General features: G+C 39.6%; 1 protein-coding gene across 4 annotated transcripts in view; it reads left to right on the forward strand.

Annotated features, from left to right (window-relative positions):
- The window catches only part of tanc1 (tetratricopeptide repeat, ankyrin repeat and coiled-coil containing 1), a 110,756-nt gene that overhangs the window by 61,247 nt on the left and 30,183 nt on the right, over nucleotides 1-19,326 (forward strand). For all 4 annotated transcript variants that reach the window (XM_023950779.1, XM_020713038.2, XM_023950780.1 and 1 more), the window contains 2 exons: nucleotides 225-414; nucleotides 3,689-4,009. In XM_023950779.1, the coding sequence (XP_023806547.1) occupies nucleotides 225-414; nucleotides 3,689-4,009 (511 nt within the window). The remainder of the gene's footprint in view (nucleotides 1-224; nucleotides 415-3,688; nucleotides 4,010-19,326) is intronic.

A 19,326-nucleotide genomic window follows, 5' to 3' on the forward strand; every position in this document is an offset into this window, starting at 1 on the left:
TCAGTTTGTGTGTCATGCTCACACATGAAACAGTTGCTTATTTAGATGGAATTTCCTCAACTGCTTTCACATGATTTCAGTAAAAAAAAGTAAAAAAATTGCTTTTGGAATCTTTGGTGAAGCTCATTACTTTATATAATGGAAAAATTGTTTGTTTTTGACCAGTTTTAGGAGAACAGTTCATTTCTATGTATACTTACACATTTCCGCTGATCTTTCCTCAGTCCTCTCTGACCTGCCAGGGCATCAGCCCCTGTTCAACACTGACAAGCAGCACAGCATCTCCCAGTACCGACAGTCCCTGTTCCACCCTCAACAGCACAACTAGTCGCCCGCCGCTCAGCCGCTCCAGCCCCTGTGGAACCATTACCAGCCCCAGCTCCACACTGGAGAGCAAAGACAGTGGGATCATAGGTCAGAGAACCACCTTGTTTAGACTAACCTGTTTGGACTGAATTGCATTATATTAACCCTGTATGTCACTCACTTGGTTTGTAGTGCTGAGATGACAGTTGCTGCAGTTAGTTGTTGGGTGCTCTCTCTTTGGTTATTGCCCCAGAAGACATTTGGGAATTTGTAGAAGCAGACAGGAAGATGCCACAGGCGATGGATGGTTTCCTTTTTTTTTAGGGGGTAGGAATGAAGGATCAGCACTTATTCAGTGTTGATCTTTTAGTTTCTTAACGGTGGATGTGGACAGCAACAGGTGTAAAAGATAAACCTAAAAGGTGGACTCTTAATGCAACAACTTTTTGAGGAACTAGTCTCAGGAAGAACGCTTTCCTTGTTCCTAAGGTTTCATAACCCAAGAGGTAACTGGGGAAAGATTCTACCATAAAACCACCCCCGTGGGGGTTGTAGTACTGTTGGGAAAACCTGTGTTGAGCATTTCTGATTGGACATGCTTTCCTCTGCCGTTTTATGTCCTCCGTTTTGTCTGGGAAATCTTAAGTTTTATTGCCTTTAAGATGCTTTTTATTTTTATATTGTTTGAGTCTGGACTGAAATTTCTAACGAAAGATTCAAAACGGCTCTGAAACTTTGGCTGCTTTTTTACGTTTGGGGGCATATAGAAATCAAATAAGTTCTGAGAAATGTGTAACATGAACTAATCAAGTATCAACTCTGTCGCTAGAACTGTTGGGGAGGAGCGGCACAAATGACTCCATTTGTCTCCTCTAATCTGTAACTTAAACCTCAAACGCAAAACGCTGAAGTCATTTCTTAGTTTCTCACTAAAAAAGCTCTTGGGTGGTAAAGTTTAAGTGCTTTACAAAAGTCCCAAAGCTAACAAGGATATGGAACCTCTACATTTTACACCATTACCTAACATTTTAAACCAATGCCTGTCATATAGGAGTTTGAATTTCTAATATTTCTGTGGTTGGAAAACTGATTACTATGAGTCAGTCATTCTGTTCCCTTAAAGTAATATCATCACCAGCTTTTGAATATTTTATGAAAGCTGTGTTATTGTATCTTCCAGCTGCAGGGGCATCGATCCAAATCAAAATGAATTGTTTTAGAGAATTTTGTGAACTTCATCTGTCATTCAATTTCTCAACTGGATGATCACAAACTTGGAAAGTTTTTGAAATGTTTTTCCATTAGTTTCTTTGATTAAAGGACGTGGATGTGATAAAATGACTAAAACTTGTTCTTATCTATGCATATGTGCTGGAGTCTTAAGATCCTTTAAAGCCCAGTCAACCTGTCATCCTTGGATTCCTGATGATGCATGTTGGCATCTTCAATAGAAATCGTGTTCCTGGTATTTTTAACATGTTTTTGTGTCATTTTTCTTATATAAGGAAAATTAAGCTCAAATTAGGACTTGTCAGTCTGTCTTTATTCAAATCATTGTGATTTAGGAGCAGATAAAAGTGTATTTGGAAAAAGGCTTTTGCAGTGATTTAGGTCATGCATTCAGTGGGTCACAAGCTTCCTGCTCCTCTCCATTCTGATCCATCCCCTTGCAGACAGATAGATCTATGTAGATCTTTATTTTTCTCATCTGAGCTGGAATCTGGATCAAAACTGTACAGCTGGATAGCTCTGATATCGCTCGCCTTTTTTGTTGCAGCGATAATGTTAAGTTGAGTGCCGGGAGAGTGTGTAAACAGGTGGAGGATGGGAAGTGGGGGCAGGCTTACTCTGTGTCGACACCACAACTTGGAGGCAAATTCCTAAAGAACTCCTACCATTCTGCAGGAACTGTCCCTGAAAACAACACGTATTTTTGAATTTAAGCTAAAAAAGACATCATCATAATTTAAAGACCCCTAGAAATGCTTTTAAAATAAATCAAAAGAAGATTGAATTCAGATGTCCTTCAAAATGCATAAATCAGAAATTTGAAGGTGTAATATTTTCAGAGACTAAATGAATGCTTGCACAGACGCCTCCATAGCCAACAGAATAAAAGTGTGTGATTGAAAGGGAAGTGGTCATGTCTAATACCCTGTTTAAATACCAGCTTTTCCTCATCAGTCCAGCAGCTTCAAGAGGACAGAGCGACGTTTGACGCCGAATCTCCAAGTATATTTAATCTAAAAAGCATGCAGTTTAATTAGATTTAAGATAGCAGATTGTACAAGGCCATTACTCCTGCTTGGTGGTTTGGCAGTGAATGAGTAATATTAAAAAGCGCCAGACCTCAGCATTTCATCCTCAGCCTTGATAAAGTGGGGCAGGACGGAAAAGTACAAAGCTGCGGTGCACAAGTCAGACTCCTGCCTGAGATTAATGTTCCCCTCTGTCTCAAGTTTCACTCTGACTGTGCTTTGATAAGCACATTAATTTGGCCCTGGACCGCCTTAAAAGTTCTTTTTTATTGCATTGTCTTAGCATTTACTGAAGAGATCCACGTCCAGCCTGAAGGAGGACTTTTACGTTCATCCAAAGTTTAGGGGTACCTTACTTTTCTTATATTAAAAGGGTTTTGTGTGTTAGTTTATGGACTTCAACCTTATAAGAGATAGTTTTAACATCTTTAAAGCTTAAACTACATTTCTAACCAGCCTGCTGATATGCTTTTATAAACCAGCTCACATTTGCCCGGAACGGCAGAGGATTTGCTCCGCGGATCTGGTTGTTAGATTAATAATGGTGCAATGTGCTTTTGCATGATGAAATCCACATTAGCAGGGTGTTTTATGCAGGCTCTGCCAGCTGGTGGGTCACTTCCAGTCCTCACACTGTGCTAATATTTTAGTAACCAGCTGCCTGTCATTGTGTGGATTCAGCGCTCCACTTAGCTTCTGCAACAGTGATGACGGGTCTGGTGGCACTGGAAGGAGTCAAACTTTTAATGTCTTTCCTGGACATACATTTTCTCTGCTTTTTGGTTCTTAGTTAATCCCTTTTTGAAATGATGACTAATAAAGAAAAATGCTCCAAAAGTGCCAGCTAGTGCTGAAAACGGACACAAGCTTATTGTTTTTTTTATTGAATTTATATTTAATTTTGCTTCAAATTTCAGATGAACTTCTAAAGACTGTTGATAAGGGCCATGTGGAAAATATGTAGTTGTTTCAAAGTTTGATCACAGATCAGAATCTGGCAAAAGACTTCAGCAGATCAACATTCAGATCACGCTAAAGCAAATCTATTTGTCTCGCTTCTTTCACACACATTGCACGATCAGTTATCCGATTTTTAATCTTCATCTTTTTTATCAACCTTTCAGCCACCATCACCAGCTCTTCGGAGAACGATGACCGCAGTGGCTCCAGCCTCGAATGGAGTAAAGACGGCAGCCTGAGGGGAAATGGGCGCCATGGCCTGGCGCAGTGTGTGCGGGCGGATACATGCTCTCCTGTGGTGGAGGAGGACTCCAGCAGCGCTGCAGCCGCTGAGACCCCCTCCAGGACGGACCACCAGCTGCAGAAGATGTCGACAGGATTAACAGGACCAACGCAGGCTCAGAGTCACACACCTGAGGGAGCCAATCCGTACCTACCGCAGACAACGTCGTCCCTCATGATGCCACGACCAAACTCTGTGGCGGGTAAGAAGCTTCTGCAATTCACTTCTTTTTGTTGAGATGTTAGGAAGTCTCAGGGTGAAGTCTGTTTAGGTTAGCTTGTTGCTGGCACTCTGTAGGCCGTGCAGATATTTTGGAAATACAGTTTGGTTGTTGGAGGTTGTCTAAGCAGGAGTGTGGGCTTAGGCAGCTGTTGTTGAGTGTGCCTGCCATGTTGAACCCAAGCACAAGTCTGGCTGATCTGCTGTGCATTCCTGCCCTTGAACCTCCCTGTTGTGGTTCAGCTCCCCATGTCCACACAGCTGTCACAGTTGTTAATATTCCTTGCTACCCCTTTTCCCCACATTTCTATTCCCTTGTGCCCCTCACTTTGCTCCCCTTTGTTTTGCTCCTGTTACCGTCGACCTTGGCTTGTTTTTGAACGTGTCTTTGAGAGCTGTTCTTCACCGATCTGCAGTGGTTTCTGTGATTTGTAAAGTCAGAGACAGTTGTTGGAAGATATCTAATACGATAACAAATCACCAGGTTGTCTTTAGTTGAGTATACAAGCCCACGTTGGTGATATGACTGCATATTCAGGCTTTCCACACCTCCTCGGTTTAATTTACACCTGAAATGAGAACAATTTCACCATGAAGGGCAGGTCTCTCAAGGGTTGCTGCATAGCAGTCAAGAAAAGGACAAAGCATTAGTTTAAAAAAGTTGTGGGTTTCTTAAAACACTAAAATGGCTGTTTAGCAGTGCACTGACACTGCCACTTCACACCACATGAACAGCAAATTCCACCAGTGGGGTTCAATTTCAGCAGCAGGGTCGAGCTGGACAGGACTTCAGAAAGATGCATAAAGCACAAGTGGACTCAGGTTAAAGCAGCTGCCAACACCGACTCAAGTCAAAGTCAACAAACTCGTAAGACAACACTAAACCATCACCACTCAGCTTCTACTCGCCGCTGGGTCAATGTATTCTCAGCTCTTTCGTAATATATTCAGTTTATTTTTTTAATTTGACCATGTGATAAAGCATAACAGTGCAGACACTCTGGCTCATAAAGCTAGCAGACCCAGAAGGACTTGGCAGAGCCCGTGTAACTGTTTGTGTGCTCCGAGTTTATGGGCTGATGTCATAGTTATGCTGCGCTGCCCTCCAGGGACCCTCACAATTCACACCTTACATTTTAATGCTGCGCAGCAAAACCCGGGAGAGGACATAGACAGAGAGTTTGTTTTTAGCGTGGTTGGGGCTTCTTCACGGGGAATTAGTAACTAACTGAAGCTGATGAATAGATTTGAAAATGAAATGATAAATGGAGGTGATAGGAATGGGAACCTGGAAACAAAGGTGTTTTCCTTTTTAGTTTAGTTACTAGAATTCTGGTGATATTTAAACGGAGTGGTATAAACTGGATGTGTAATCCCAGCCTCATACATTTTCATCAACGACATGAGCAAATGTTCTGAAATTCTCTCAATAAAGCTAACATTTTCAGAAAAACCGTGGTCAGATTGCTGTTGGGAATGGTTTCTACCCAACACGTTTCAAACTGCAGGTGGTGGCACAAGGCCACGACTGGAAGACTGATCCAAATTTAGTGCTGACATACTCCAGCCGTGCATTTTGGTATCAGTGGGGCTAAGATGTGTGCAAATACAGGTTGAAAATGTCCTCTAATGTGCAGTTGCATTGGTAATTATACATTCATTACTCAGAAGCGAAGTCATTGTATGCTAATTGCACTTCAGGCTTTTGTTTGTTTACCCTCCTGCTGTTATAAGTGGATTGAGTGCATTCCATTGAGCTGGCTTTATAGTGGTGTTTGAGGCTTCACTGCGACCAACAGTTGGCCATTGCCATAAGCTAAAATTGCTACCATAGAAATAGTTCCTTTTGGATGGTTTGGACTTTCTTTAAACTGTGGCTGAAGTAGGAGCTCTGAGCAAACCGAAATCTGTCTAAGATGGTCACGAGTTCCTGGGTTATCCAGGGATCTTTGCTCTTACAGAGGATAGGATTGGCCTTGGGATGCTCCAGGATCCAACAACAGCAGCTCTGAAAAACATCAACTTTCCTTTTATCTGCATATTGATAAATGAAATGATGACATATAAAAATGTGCACACAAGTTATTCTAAGTTCACAGTGGTGTGAGGGTTCAAGCAGGAACCTTTCTGTCCTTGAAAGCGCTTGAATTTGATTGGATTTTTTAAAGCTTAAAGTGGTTTGAACTGTTGATGAAATTCTTTAAATTTTAAACGTATTTCCTTCACTGCTAAGATTTATCTGACTAAATATTATTGAAGAATGACATTGAATCTGTATTTCTATCGTGAGCTCACCCTATCCTTGGAAAACCTTGAGTATGTTTTATCTTTTTTTCTTTTCTAAATATGTTTTTCCATTTACAAAACCCAGTTTTTGTTGTTTTCTAGCCAAAGGACTTAATTTGATATGAATAAAAAATGTAAACAATACTGAGATAAATATGTAATTAAAGTTGAAGTATGCTTAAGGTCAGGCAGTCAAATATAATTATTCCTTCCTGTGTAAAGCATATGATATTTTTACTGGTGTCGTGTTTGTTTTACTTTAGTAAGTTCAGTTTTGTATAGGATTTCATTCTACATATCCTTCAAGGATTTTGTTTAACTCGATAAATTTGGATAAAACTAGAAACTAAAGCATTTGAGTTCTTATATTCTGAATATGCGAAATATTGTATAAAACCGATAAAACTCTTTGCATTTATCAAACCTAAACACATAAATGGTGTCAGTATTGCTCATGCTTAAATGTGCATTAAGCCAGGCTTGTAAAAGATGTTAATGTACAATGAAACATTAAGTTTCCATCATTTGAGAGACTAATAACAATCATTGTTTACTATTTCCTGAATAAGGTCCTGTAGGCAGCGTTAAAGTAGTCATTAAGTGGTACAGCCATTTATCTGTTGAAAGACACGATATGCTGATATGACATATATTTTGGTCCATTAAACATATGTGATGATAGTTTTCCTCCTTTATGGCTGCGTTAAAAGTCCTGTAAAGAAAATATGTCGTTTTATTGTTGAAAGTTTACTGAAACAGCTTTCAAGTTACGATCGTAAAATGAATGCAGTAAATGGTAAATTTAGTCTCAAAGCACCTATGAGATGTCACAGGCGGCGCCTAAATAACACACACTCTTTGATATCAACATGAATCGGCAGATTTGAATGCAGAGAAAAACATTTTTTTTTTTTTATCGGCTTTGCACCTATGTGTTGCGTAATGACGCAAAGCTGGTTTCCTTCGCGTCCGAATCCGCTGGAATTGCGATAATTGCATAAATGGTAGGCGACTTATGGTAGTCTGAAGAATGTGTTAAAGGGATTGAGCAAATACCTGGGTGCCTCACCTTAAAACATTTTGTCGTGTGACGCGAAGAGGCAGGAATCGGATTACCCCCTGAGACGGACTGGTGACTTTTCCATTCTGCAGCCTGCTTTTGACCAACAGGAGCTTGGAAAGGCTGCAGCACCAGTAAACAGGTTTGGAAGATGGACGGATGGATGGATGAATGAATGAATTAATGAATCGATGAATGAATAAGTGAGTGGATGGATGGATGGATGGATGGATGGATGGATGGATGGATGGATGGATGGATGGATGGATGGATGGATGGATGGATAACAACCATACCTAGGAAGTTCCCACCCTAAATCTTGACAGCCAATCGGCATTTCCGTGAATTCCTACAGTTGAAGCGCCAAAGATAACCTGTTTTTTTTATAATCTTTTATTTTACAATGACATTGTTATTGAAAGCAGACAGTTTTTGGAGCCTGGTTCATTTATTGAGACACCAAACATTTGCAATTTTTTTTGAATTGATTTAAATGATTGTCAGTATTTGCAGTTTATGACCATTTTAGTTAGAACTTTTTTGGCAGAGCTCTCCTCTCAGTGGTTGAGTTGTTTAGAAGAGCTGAGGGATGGATGGAGTTTAACAATCACCCGCTCTGCTCTGTGTTTGTTTCCTGCAGCACACTGAGTGATTGGAAGCACAGACTGTTTGATTGTCCTCCAAATGACGTTTTAATGGGTATATTTTTATAAAAGGGAATATCTGAATCACACCAGCGCTTTGTTGCAAATAATGACATCGTTTGCACCCAAACCCACGTCTATTCAACATGAAGATTATCTTTGGTTTTAACATATTTGCGAGGTCAATCAGTAATTACAACTCATATCTGGTATTGCTGTAGTAGATATTCATAAGTAATGGCAGTTTGAATGTAACTTTTTAAGCTATCTTTGGTTTGTACTAAAGCAGAAAAAAACAGCTTTAACTGCTATTTTAACATCGCCTTTTTTTTTAAATCTGTTTGTACATGTTTCTGTGGGGCGGGGTCTATCTCTAGTGTGGCCCTTTAGGAACAAGTATTGACTAATGAAAACAAAAAGAAACTAGTAAGCCATTAAGCCTTTTTTTATCTTCCCACACTCTGGAAAGGTCACAGAACCATTTTGAAATGTCTTATTTCAGAGAGTTTGGTTTGATCTTTTAGCATCACAGCAGGAGCAAACGGAGATCCAGAGATTTGTGTGCCTACCCTGAGTTTGGAGCTTCTCTTGGCTGCACTGCATGGTTCCAGCCGAATCTGTTAAATTCAACGTCTTAAAAGAAGATTGTACAGTTAATTATTTGCTGCCATTCCAAGGGCAATTTGTCCAAGTTGGACTGCCAGCAGTCCACTCTAGAGAATTCAGTAATCGCTTTTAGAGGAATAATTGCGTTGTGTAAATATCTTAATGTTTTTTTTCTTTTTTTGTCTGGCACAGATTTTCTGCAGTGAGTTATGAGTCAAATGCAAAGCAAAGCCACTCTCTTATTAAAGAATATTTATTACTTTAGTTTAAAATGTTTCCCTTTGTCATGTTTAAAACACTGGGGGGACTTTGGAACCAATTTGTTTAAGCTGTAATTATAGCTACTGGTAAAAAAACAGAGATGGTGTTTTTCTGCCAGTTAGTTAAAATATTCTGTCACATGTTGTTTTTTTCCCTAAATCAAGAAAATTAACATATTTTAATGAATCATTTTAGCAAATCACATTATTTCCAGCTCTTGTTTATTCTCGGTTAAATTGATTATAAATGATAATGGCAGAAACTGGCTGAAGCTGCAAAAAACACCAAATGATAATATTGCATAAGAATGCATCACGGCGGTTAATCATGTGTACTGAAATCCATTTGGAGGATCTTGAACCGTTATTTGTCAATTATTTTTGTCTTTTGTTTACATAGAAGAAACGGGGGAAGTGAGTAACGGGAAGCTGCTCACATGCCATGGAAAGGATTTTGCCCTTACAAAATTGTGGAGTGGAAACAGTGTTTTCTTACTTCTCCTGCAAATAAGCGTTCCAATTTGGAGAGCAAAACAACCAAATCCTGGTTTTTACACCAGATTTCTGGCGTGCACATGGTGTGCATTTAGAGTGTTATATTTTAATGCCATCTCTCACTTTAGCAGATTAGCGCATCAACAGCAGCTGCGCGAGATGCGTATTTTGGCTGCAGCTCAAACAGTGCTGCAGCCGCTGGACCCCAAGGTGTTTCTATTACACAATGTTACAAAAGAGATCTGCTGATTTTTTGGGTTGTGAAGGATCCAAATCTCGAGTCAAACTGTGACGTCCAGACAGGGAACACCTGATACCATACATCTCTACACTGACAACTGGGTTTAAAATCAATAAATGGATGTAAACTTGATCTTTTCTTAGAAAATCAATATCAATTCCCAAATTTATGAACTGATTTTAATTTAAAAGATTTGTGTTTTTTTCTAATAATATATATTTCAGTTAGTTTTTATCGCAAAATTTATAATTCTGTTAATGAAAATTTCATCCATTTTCATTTTTTATTTTAGTAGCTATGTGAAAATTTGTTTTTCAAAAAAAAAAAACAGGTTTTGAAAGAAAACGTAAAAAATAACAATGCTGTCAAATCAATTTAAATCATATAATTGAATTGTTTTGTGGACCAGTAAATCAAATCCTTTTAGTATTTTTTGACTGTGATACCCAACCCTAACAAGTTAAAGAAGAGTTTTAGGGAGATGTAAGAATTGGGAACAGCACAACTGTTTTGACGTTTGGTGATCTATTATGGGTCACCATGCAGGAAACTAAGGACACAAACATGACTTGGTTTAGGGAAGAAAAAAAACTATTTAATAACTAAAAACTGCCATTTAAAATGAGTAAAAAGTAACATATCAGAAGCAAGAGTCAAAAACCTCAAACATGACTGTAGACTGTACAACTTAACAGTCTAACAGATGTAATTATGGTTTAATCCTGACAGAAACATTCCATCCACTACTGCTGTTTTTTTTTTATTAGAGTATTGTATAACTTTACTTTATTTTTATTTATTCTTTTTTGTTTTACCATACCTTCATTTGTTTTGCACGTTTAATATTTTTTTTCACACCTTGATGGCTGATCCCTGGAGCTGCTCTAACAATTGAATTTCCCCACAGCGGAATCAAGTTAATATTATCTTATCTAGTGAGAAGTTAAATAGATAGAATTTGATGAAAAACAGCTAAAAACCAGTGCCAAAGATGTATTTTTACAGAGACAAGCTGCTTTTTTGCACTTAGAGAAAAGATCTAATGCAAATTCTGTAGTAATGAAAAAGCTTAAATTTGTGCTTAAAACTGTCTTGAAGAAACAAAATAAAAAGTGAATCAGGACTCTCGGAGCTTGCATCACAGGGAATTATGGGAATCGATCCCCTTTGCCTGCTTTGGTCAAAATAGGGTTGAGCACGGGTGTTTCTTTTGCCTATGGGTCCTTTCATCTGGCAGTTATGTTGTTTCACCCTTAGTTATTTCTTCCTGTTGTGTTAACTTCTTTTCAGCACCATGAGTGTGGGAAGGGGAGAGGATGATGACACCTGTGCGATGAACAATGTTTAGCATGTCAAAATAAAAGTCTTATCACGTGACTCTGCCTCTGTTATAGCATGGCAACAGTGTTTGTGAATACGCCGGTTTGTGAATATGTAGCCAGATTTCAAACCGGTCCGTTGTGCATTAAGGTTGGGGACCGCTGTTGTAGCAGACTGGGTGGCTGTTTGGTCACGTTCTAAGTTCTGGAGTTCAATCAAGCAGAGATGCTGCTTAGCCCTCAGTTCTGTCGCTCAGCCTGTCGTTGGGGAGATTGGACCAATGGGGTTCAGCTATGGGCCGAATAAGGGAAATAGAAGGGCTGGTTCGGGAGGGGTGGAATAAAAAGTTGGGAGAAGCGCTCTCAGAGGGAGAGATTCAGGAGTTGCTGTACTAGTTGTATAGCGTTGGTTATGGCCTGCAGTAACCAGAATAAAGCACCTTAAAAGAGATTAAGTCTCTGTGCCTGAGTGTGGGAAAGGGACTCTACAATATTGTATGTCTCTCACAAAATTGCATTTAAAAATATGTGGCGTTAATGGCTCTCTCGGCCAAAAAGGTTCCAGACCCCTGTTTTAGATATATGTAAAGTACATCTAATCAACCCCCATTTCTAATATGGATCTCTATCAGCCTATGAAACGTTGGGATGATGGAGGTTTTTCCAATTTTAAAGCCATTTTTTTCTTGGCCAAAGATTTGCACTTGCTAGTCTGTAATCTATACATATTTCATCCTATCTGCCCTGTGTGGAGCTGCCTTGAAACTTTGCGTTGCCTGGTTTGTCAGAGCCCAGCCTCTATTATTCTTGTTTCTTCATTTTCAGCTTATTAGCAGAACATGTCATGATCTTTGCTTGATGGTTCTTAATTTTTTCTCCCATGCTTGGTAGTTTCTTGATGGATCTACTAGATGTGACTTGAAAATGTAATCCTAGATGTGTCATTAGTTCTGGATGGTAATTTTGGCGCTCACCGGCCATTGACTTTCTTTCATCCACCCTCCTCTTCTGTCTTGTTTTGCCAAAGTCACTTTGTGCGGTTTAGTGTAGAGTTTCTTCTCTTCTTGTGTGTCTTTTCCCTGTCTGTGGGAGAAGTTACAGCTCTGAGTTTAGTTTCAGCCGTCTGGAATAACTGATCTGTTCACATTAACGTGTTGCTACTTTTCCACTTGGGGGGGCTGTATTTATCTGCTTTTTCAGCACAAAGGTGCTCTTTAGGTGCTCTTTAAGTCACCTTGTGGTACATCCCTAATCCAAAGGAAGAGGAAATGGGTAACATAAAGACAAAAGTGAAACTGGGAGGAAGTATATTGCAGCTCAGGTGTTAAATGAGCATTAAAGTAAAAAAGGGAATTAACAGGGTGTCTGTGGATCCTTAAAAAGTCTTAAATGTAGTTGAACTAAAATAAGGGCAATGTGAACTCCTGTCTAAAAAAAAATAAAAAAATTCTAGGATCAGGGCTCCAGACTGCGACCAATTGCTCGCATTTTGCGACCAAAATTTGAGAGTGTGCGACTGAATTTTACATCCAGTCGCACATGTGCGACCAGTAAATTTGCCTCCCCCACCCTCCGTATTTTTTTATACATTAAATGTGGAAGGGGCACGTCAATGATCAATGAAATAATCTGAGACGCGAGCGCATACGCACGCAGGCAGACACACAAACTCGCGCACATACTCATGAAACGCGAGCACACACTCTCGCGCGATGCCCGTCTGTGAGGCGGCCACTGCGTGTGAGAAGAATAAGTCACTGTAAGTGGCTAAAATATGTGGAGGGGGCGGGGACTAGAGATATTCGCGCGCGCGTAAACATCTGTGGGAAGGAAACGGAGACAAATATAGTCACAACCTGATATGTGCGTCTGAGCTATGAGCAAGCGAACTATTGATTCATTCTTCCGGCCTGCGGCTAGTGTACCAGTGCCAGAGTGTACAGCAGGGGTCTCAAACTCGCGACCCGCGGGCTATTTGCGGCCCCCAAGATGATATTTTGCGGCCCCCGCCTTAAATGAAAATTTAATGTTACTGCAGCCCGCCAGTTTTAATGAATGACACTTTTTCATTGTCGTGCACGGAGATGACCAACCAATCACAGTGGGGTAAATGACTCTTGGGGGCGGGACAATGTCAGGGCTTGAAAGCAGGACACCTGACAGCCCCCTCCCTCCCCGGACCACATTAAGTAGTTCCTTACTTTCCTTTCTAGAACGTATCTATTCGCTCGTAATTTTCTAAATACATGCAGTCCGTGCTGAACTTTTCTCTGGGTCACACAGACCCGGAGGAAGGTTAAGTTTTGGTTACGGTTACGGCGGCGCATCAAACGGTTTATGCACGGCTGTTACGGCAGCACACCGCTCCCGCGGGAGTCGGGTCAGCTGAGGAGAATAAATGTCCCCCACGTACGTGCGTGACAGCTAACGGGGCTTGAAAACGGGGCTACGTGGGGAAAATGCAACGATAGACGTGTTTGAGATGAACCGGCACCTCTCCTGGATCGTTGGGGAGACCGGGGGGGGGGCGCTGTGGGATAAAGGCGAATCTGCAGCAAGACTAAAGGACAACAGGAAGTTGGAGTTGTCCTAAACATTCAATTTAGTTTTAATATTCCTCTCCCCCTTAGTGTGATCTGTGTTATTATATATTTATTTTACGATTATTTTAATGTTTTGTAATGCATGTAGCCTTTTTTAATGAATTGGTATTTTAAATTATTTTAATTAATCACTCAACTACAAAAACCATCAGGACACATGTCCCATAATGCATTGTTTTGTAGTCTGTAGGGCAGCTTTCAGTCAGTTCAGTTTTCAGCTGTGTCCGGGTAGGTTTGCCCCTTGCTCCCACCCCTTTCTCGCAATATTTTTGTGATGATTGACAGTTGATGTTGGAGCAAAAACAAAAATATATGTCTCACACCAGGTGATCTGCGCAGCGTTGAGTTCACCTGGGTGACAGCGGTCCCCACCCTTTAATGTCTTCTTGTAGCATTTTCCTCATGAAAGTCATTAAAAAAGAAAAAAATAAGATTGAAATTGCATTTCTGAGTATTTATTCATATTGTTGAGAATCAGGAGCAATGAAGAAAACAAATGAATATAATTTGATGGAAAACAGCTAAAAACCATTGTCAAAGATGCATTTTTGATTAGTGGTTTTCATTTTACCTTTTTTGTTAACAACGGAAATATTTTGGAAAATCTACAATGGGCGGGTCACAAGCCCCCTCCTCTGCTCCATTCTGATGCGTCCACTTGCAGACAAATAAGTCTGTGTATTTTCCTCTTCCTAACCAAAGCTGGAATCTAGCGAAAACCTGTACGGCTCACTAGCTGGGGACAGGCCTACACTGTGCCAACAGTCCTGCCCCAAAACTCGGAGGCCAACTTCTAATGAACTCCTGCTGCTCTGCAGAAACTATGTCAGGGACACATGCTTTTTGATTTTTGGCTAAAAAGGGCATAATGATCATTGAAAGACAACTGGGAAAGCATTCACAATAGATCAGAAGATGATCGGAGCGGGACTTTGAAGCATTCCTGGGTTGTTTTCATTGGCTGGTGAGAGGGCAAGCCTCAATCTGATTTGCAGAAGGTCGAGCAGCTTGCAGAACTTTGCTGAGCCTCCTGCAGGGGGAATGTACACATGCAATTACACTGCATGAACAAAGCCAGACAATTCAGTGCTGCAACCCTGCTAAAGCTCAGACACTTTTTTAATGAAAAGTGAAATGAGCAAATTAACACGTAATTACTTTAATTTTAATTGGTCCCAAGCTATTTCTTATTGATGGTTTAGTTACAGTATTATTAAATGAGCAGACATTTTAGTTGGTTGTGTTTGTGTTGTCCTATTTGTGCCTCTATTTTGGCAAACATAATGCCCTTAGTGACATAACCTAACCATATCTTTGTTTGTTTTAAAAATGCCAGTGGTCTGCAACTTTTAACAATAAAAGTCCCATTTGTCATATTTTACCCTTTTGAAAAATGTAATACTGATTTGCATATTTGTTACATTGTTACTTTTATAATGAATAGGAGTTACATATATTTTTGGCTTTAATAAAAACATAAATATAAAGAGAAGCTAGAATTTTCTCATGTGTAATTATTTTTTCTTCTTCTTTTTTTTTTTTCTTTTGACAGAAAGTCATGTGACTTCCTTTTAAAATACACAACTTTCTCTGCCAACCAGGATCATCTTAGTGCAGCTAATGTACAACTATGTTTTAAACAGTGTAAGACAAAAATGGCATTTTCACCTGTTATGCCTTAGGTCTACTTTAGTGAGGCATCATCCTTATTCCTACCTGTGTTAACCTGAACATAAACATGTCCTCATTTGTTTATGATGTATTAGAAAAAGTATATATCTACAGTACAGACCAAAAGTTTGGACACACCTTCTCATTCAAAGAGTTTTCTTTATTTTCACGACTATGAAAATTGTAGATTCACACTGAAGGCATCAAAAGTATGAATTAATGCATGGAATTATATACATAACAAAAAAGTGAAGCTGAAAATATGTCATATTGTAGGTTCTTCATAGTAGTCACCTTTTGCTTTGATAACTGCTTTGCATACTCTTGGCATTCTCCTGATGAGCTCAGGCTTCCACGGCGTGCGTTAAAAAGTAGTAACCGCACACTTTGTCGGCCATTAACCCTTACTTGTGCATCATAAGAGAATACCGAGCAATCATACAATGTCAGACGTTTTGGCAAAGTTTTGCGGAGTATTTGAAATCTATGAATTCTGGAGGAAGCAAAGAGCGAGCACGGCCTCTTGATGTCAGCTGGGATGAAAAAAAGTGTTTACATAGTTCATCTTAGAGATGCACTTTAACCATACAATTTTTAACTTAACTCTTCTTAATTAAACCAATTCCAACTCTAGTAACTCTCACTTTTAAAAATAACTGTTGTTTTAATTTTCTTTAGCCAGAGACATGTGGCTCCATGGCTGCACGTTGCAGACCACTGAGCTCTCCAAACTAAACTAATATCATGATTAACCTTGCCTTTAGAAAACAACTGAGTGTGTCTGAAAGGATAGGATGACATTAAACTCATCTTGGTAGTCGTTTCCTTGACAGCGAGGGAAAAAGAAAAATGCATTTGAAAAGTTGAGAGTTGCTGCAGGTAGACCAAAGGAGCTCAGGTCCAATTCTCTCTGCTGCATGCGGCAGGAGAAAGAACAGATGGTTTCAAAGGAAGAAAAAAAATCCCCATTTTCATCAGAATACAACTCACCACATTTGCAAAGCTTCAAAGCACAGAGCTAAAAACTTGAAGTTTTATCAGTGAGTTGAGGTGTGCGAGAACGGCTGTGGGTTCAGACTAAGAGGGAAAGAAGGGGAAAAAGGAGATGATTACAGTAAGAAAGAAGCCCTCTGGAGTTTTTCTCCTTGAAAAGAATCCTGAAAAAAAACCTGCATGACTCGCCAAAAAGGAGAAATGGAAAACATGCAGGATTTTTTTCTGCTTGATGAAAATAAAGGCCACTAGGACTACTTTTTTTTATCTACATATGTGTTTTAAGTTTTATAGGTCCACTTCTTATTTTATTTTATTTTTTTACATAAAAAAAATGTTTAAAACACCTGAAAAATACACTTTTGGTGACTACTTATTGCATTGTTGAATTTTTCTCATGCCCACATCGTCTGATGTTGGCACATCCCACTCTGTCTTGTGCTCATAAGATTGCATCTTTCTCTCCCACCTTTCTTTCCACACTCGGTACGAGCCGGGGTCCTTGATGAATGTCGCACTAGTTTCTGATTACAAACCGCTATCAGCCTTCAGAGACTGAATCTCTTGCTTATCACTTTCGTTTCTTGCACTTCTCTCCAGTTTGATTCTCCGCTGCTACCCAACATTGCGCATGTGTGTGCATGCAAATTTGTGCAGCACGTGGACAGAAATGATGTACACATGTGTGCAGGGAGGGTGGAGAATGGGGGTTGATGCTCTTTTGGAAAGCATCACATTTATTTGGCAAGGGAGGCTGAGGCCTCTGCTGCCAGGGTGTCTGCATGGGAACACCAGGACAGGGGAATTTCTCTGATACCCTCACTGAACTCATCCAGTGGGAGCACTTTCCAAAGCTTTAGCCGGGGGAGGAGGGTTTATTCCCTGTTTGGTTAATTGTGTGCCCGTCTGAGTATTTCTATTTGGTGCATTACAGTTGTGGAAAGATTTGAGAATGACCACTATCCCTTCTGGTAGTGCTGTTACAACTACTTTTGGCTACAGGATGGTCTGTTTTTGCTTTAGTAAAGCAAAACTGAGCAATTATGTGTTTGCTACTGCATGGTGCTAAATTTACTGAAATATGTCTTATGTAGCTACATATAGTGCAGGTCACTGCAATTAAGGCCTTCCTTTATTTTCCATTGCAGTTCCAGTCGACAGGTTTTAATTAGTGTGACATTCCAGAGGCTAAGTTAGCAACTAAGTGACCCCAAAGAGGGAATTTGGGTGTTGGTGACGGTCTCTGGAAGGTCTGATTGTGACAAAAGGATATAAAGGCAGTTACTCAACATACGTGGTTCATTTCAGAAGGCTGCATTTTTTTTAACCTGTTGATTCTGTGATTTCTGCCTGCTGCCAAATAATTAAGTTGGATGTGTCTGCCAAAACATATTCAGAATTTGATTCATTTTCTAATTCAAAGTAATTCCACATATATCAACATTTCTAATGTTTTTCTAAAACCAATTTTGTATTCTGACAAGCAGTTTTTATATAATAACTCATTCCAATTTAACTGAAATTGAACTTTTTACAGAATAGCTGTTTTTTTGGCCTGATAAAATGCACAAAGTTGCTTTAAAAGCAAACTACTGCAAGGGTTTGATCAATTAATTTTGCATTTTCTAAGTGAAGTTTTGTTTAATTTTACTGATCAATGTTTTTCTGCAAAGTTAACCCCTTTCGGATGAAAAGTTTCTCAGAATTTCCATCTTCATCTCTGCAATATGTTCTTTTTTTCAATAATAAAAAAGAAATATTGATTGACAAACGTTCGCTGCAGTACAATGGTTGGGGATTTGTGCCCCAAAAATCTGAAATTATAAAAGTCTGTGCAGTAAAACTGAGATTGGCTTTTTTATTTTATTTTTTCTTTTAAAAATCTGTTCTATTGGTCTTGCATTTCCTCAAAAACGAAGGCGGTGTTTCATGTCTGTGCAGTGTAGTGGGGAGTATATTGAGACAGAAAACAGTCCTTATAGTCCTTCATTCTTTAAGACTCACCTTTAACCTTTATTATGGCATATCATAGAAATGTTCAGGTCAGTTTTTGACTTTGCACGTGTTAGTTTATTGCTTCACTTGCTAAACTTGCATCAGTTAAGCAAGTAAAGTAATATCACTTCTTGATTAAAATGTTGATCTAAGGTTTGTTTCAAACATTGGTAAAAACAACTAATTTAAGATAATTGGTTTGCATAATCTTGGCTGTTTGTGCTGACTTTTTTACATCTGGACATGTTTTCCCTGTCCTGACTGGGGGACCTTTCTGTGTGGAGTTTGCATGTTCTCCCCGTGCATGCGTTGGTTTTGTCTCTAGGTGTGATTGTGGCCCTGCGTCAAACTGACTGGTGTACCCTGCCTTTGCCCACAAGTGGCCAGGCAAGGCTCCTCCTGCGGCCCTGTGACCCCGAAAGGGACAAAAACAGGTTTTCATTTAGCTTCTGCAGTGCACCTCTTACCCGCCATGACACTCTGATGGATTCTTTTCACCTGCTCATATTTGATTTTCAAATCGTTCAATCATTTCTTTGGAGCTTCTTAAGGTTTGTAGCTTCATATTCTAATGCAATTTGCTGTGAACCACTGAGTGGATCTTGGTGTTAAAACCCTGATACACCCTGATACAAACAGAATGCATCAGTTTACTGCACCATACTCAAAATATCTGAAAAAAAACCTTTTTTTGAGTACTTTCTTGGTCATTTATTCTGGTTTGTTTCTGCCTTTCTGTTTTATTTGTAAGTTTTATGACTCCCTTTGGTCAGCTTTGTTGTGCTTGGTAAAAAAAATTTGACCTTGACCTACTGCTCTCCAGTGTGTAGCTGTCAGATGAAATCAAAGAAAAACAAAGAACAAGGGGCTTTGACTCTGGGATGCTCTCTGCTGCACTACACTGGTGCTCTCACACACATGCACACACACAAACACTGCCTTTAGCAAGCTAGAAATGTCAGAGCACACTGGTTTGTTTCTCCTTCATTTATCTTTTCTCAAATATGGCACAACTGCAGTAACATTTTTTAGCAGTGTCTGATTCTGCCCGAGTCATGTTTTTTTTTTTTTTTTTTTTTTTTTTTTTATGAGGGCACACCCCAAAAAATTTAGGACAGTCTGCTTCA

The sequence above is a fragment of the Oryzias latipes genome, chromosome 21 (genome assembly GCF_002234675.1).
Source record: "Oryzias latipes chromosome 21, ASM223467v1".
Taxonomy (NCBI): domain Eukaryota; kingdom Metazoa; phylum Chordata; class Actinopteri; order Beloniformes; family Adrianichthyidae; genus Oryzias; species Oryzias latipes.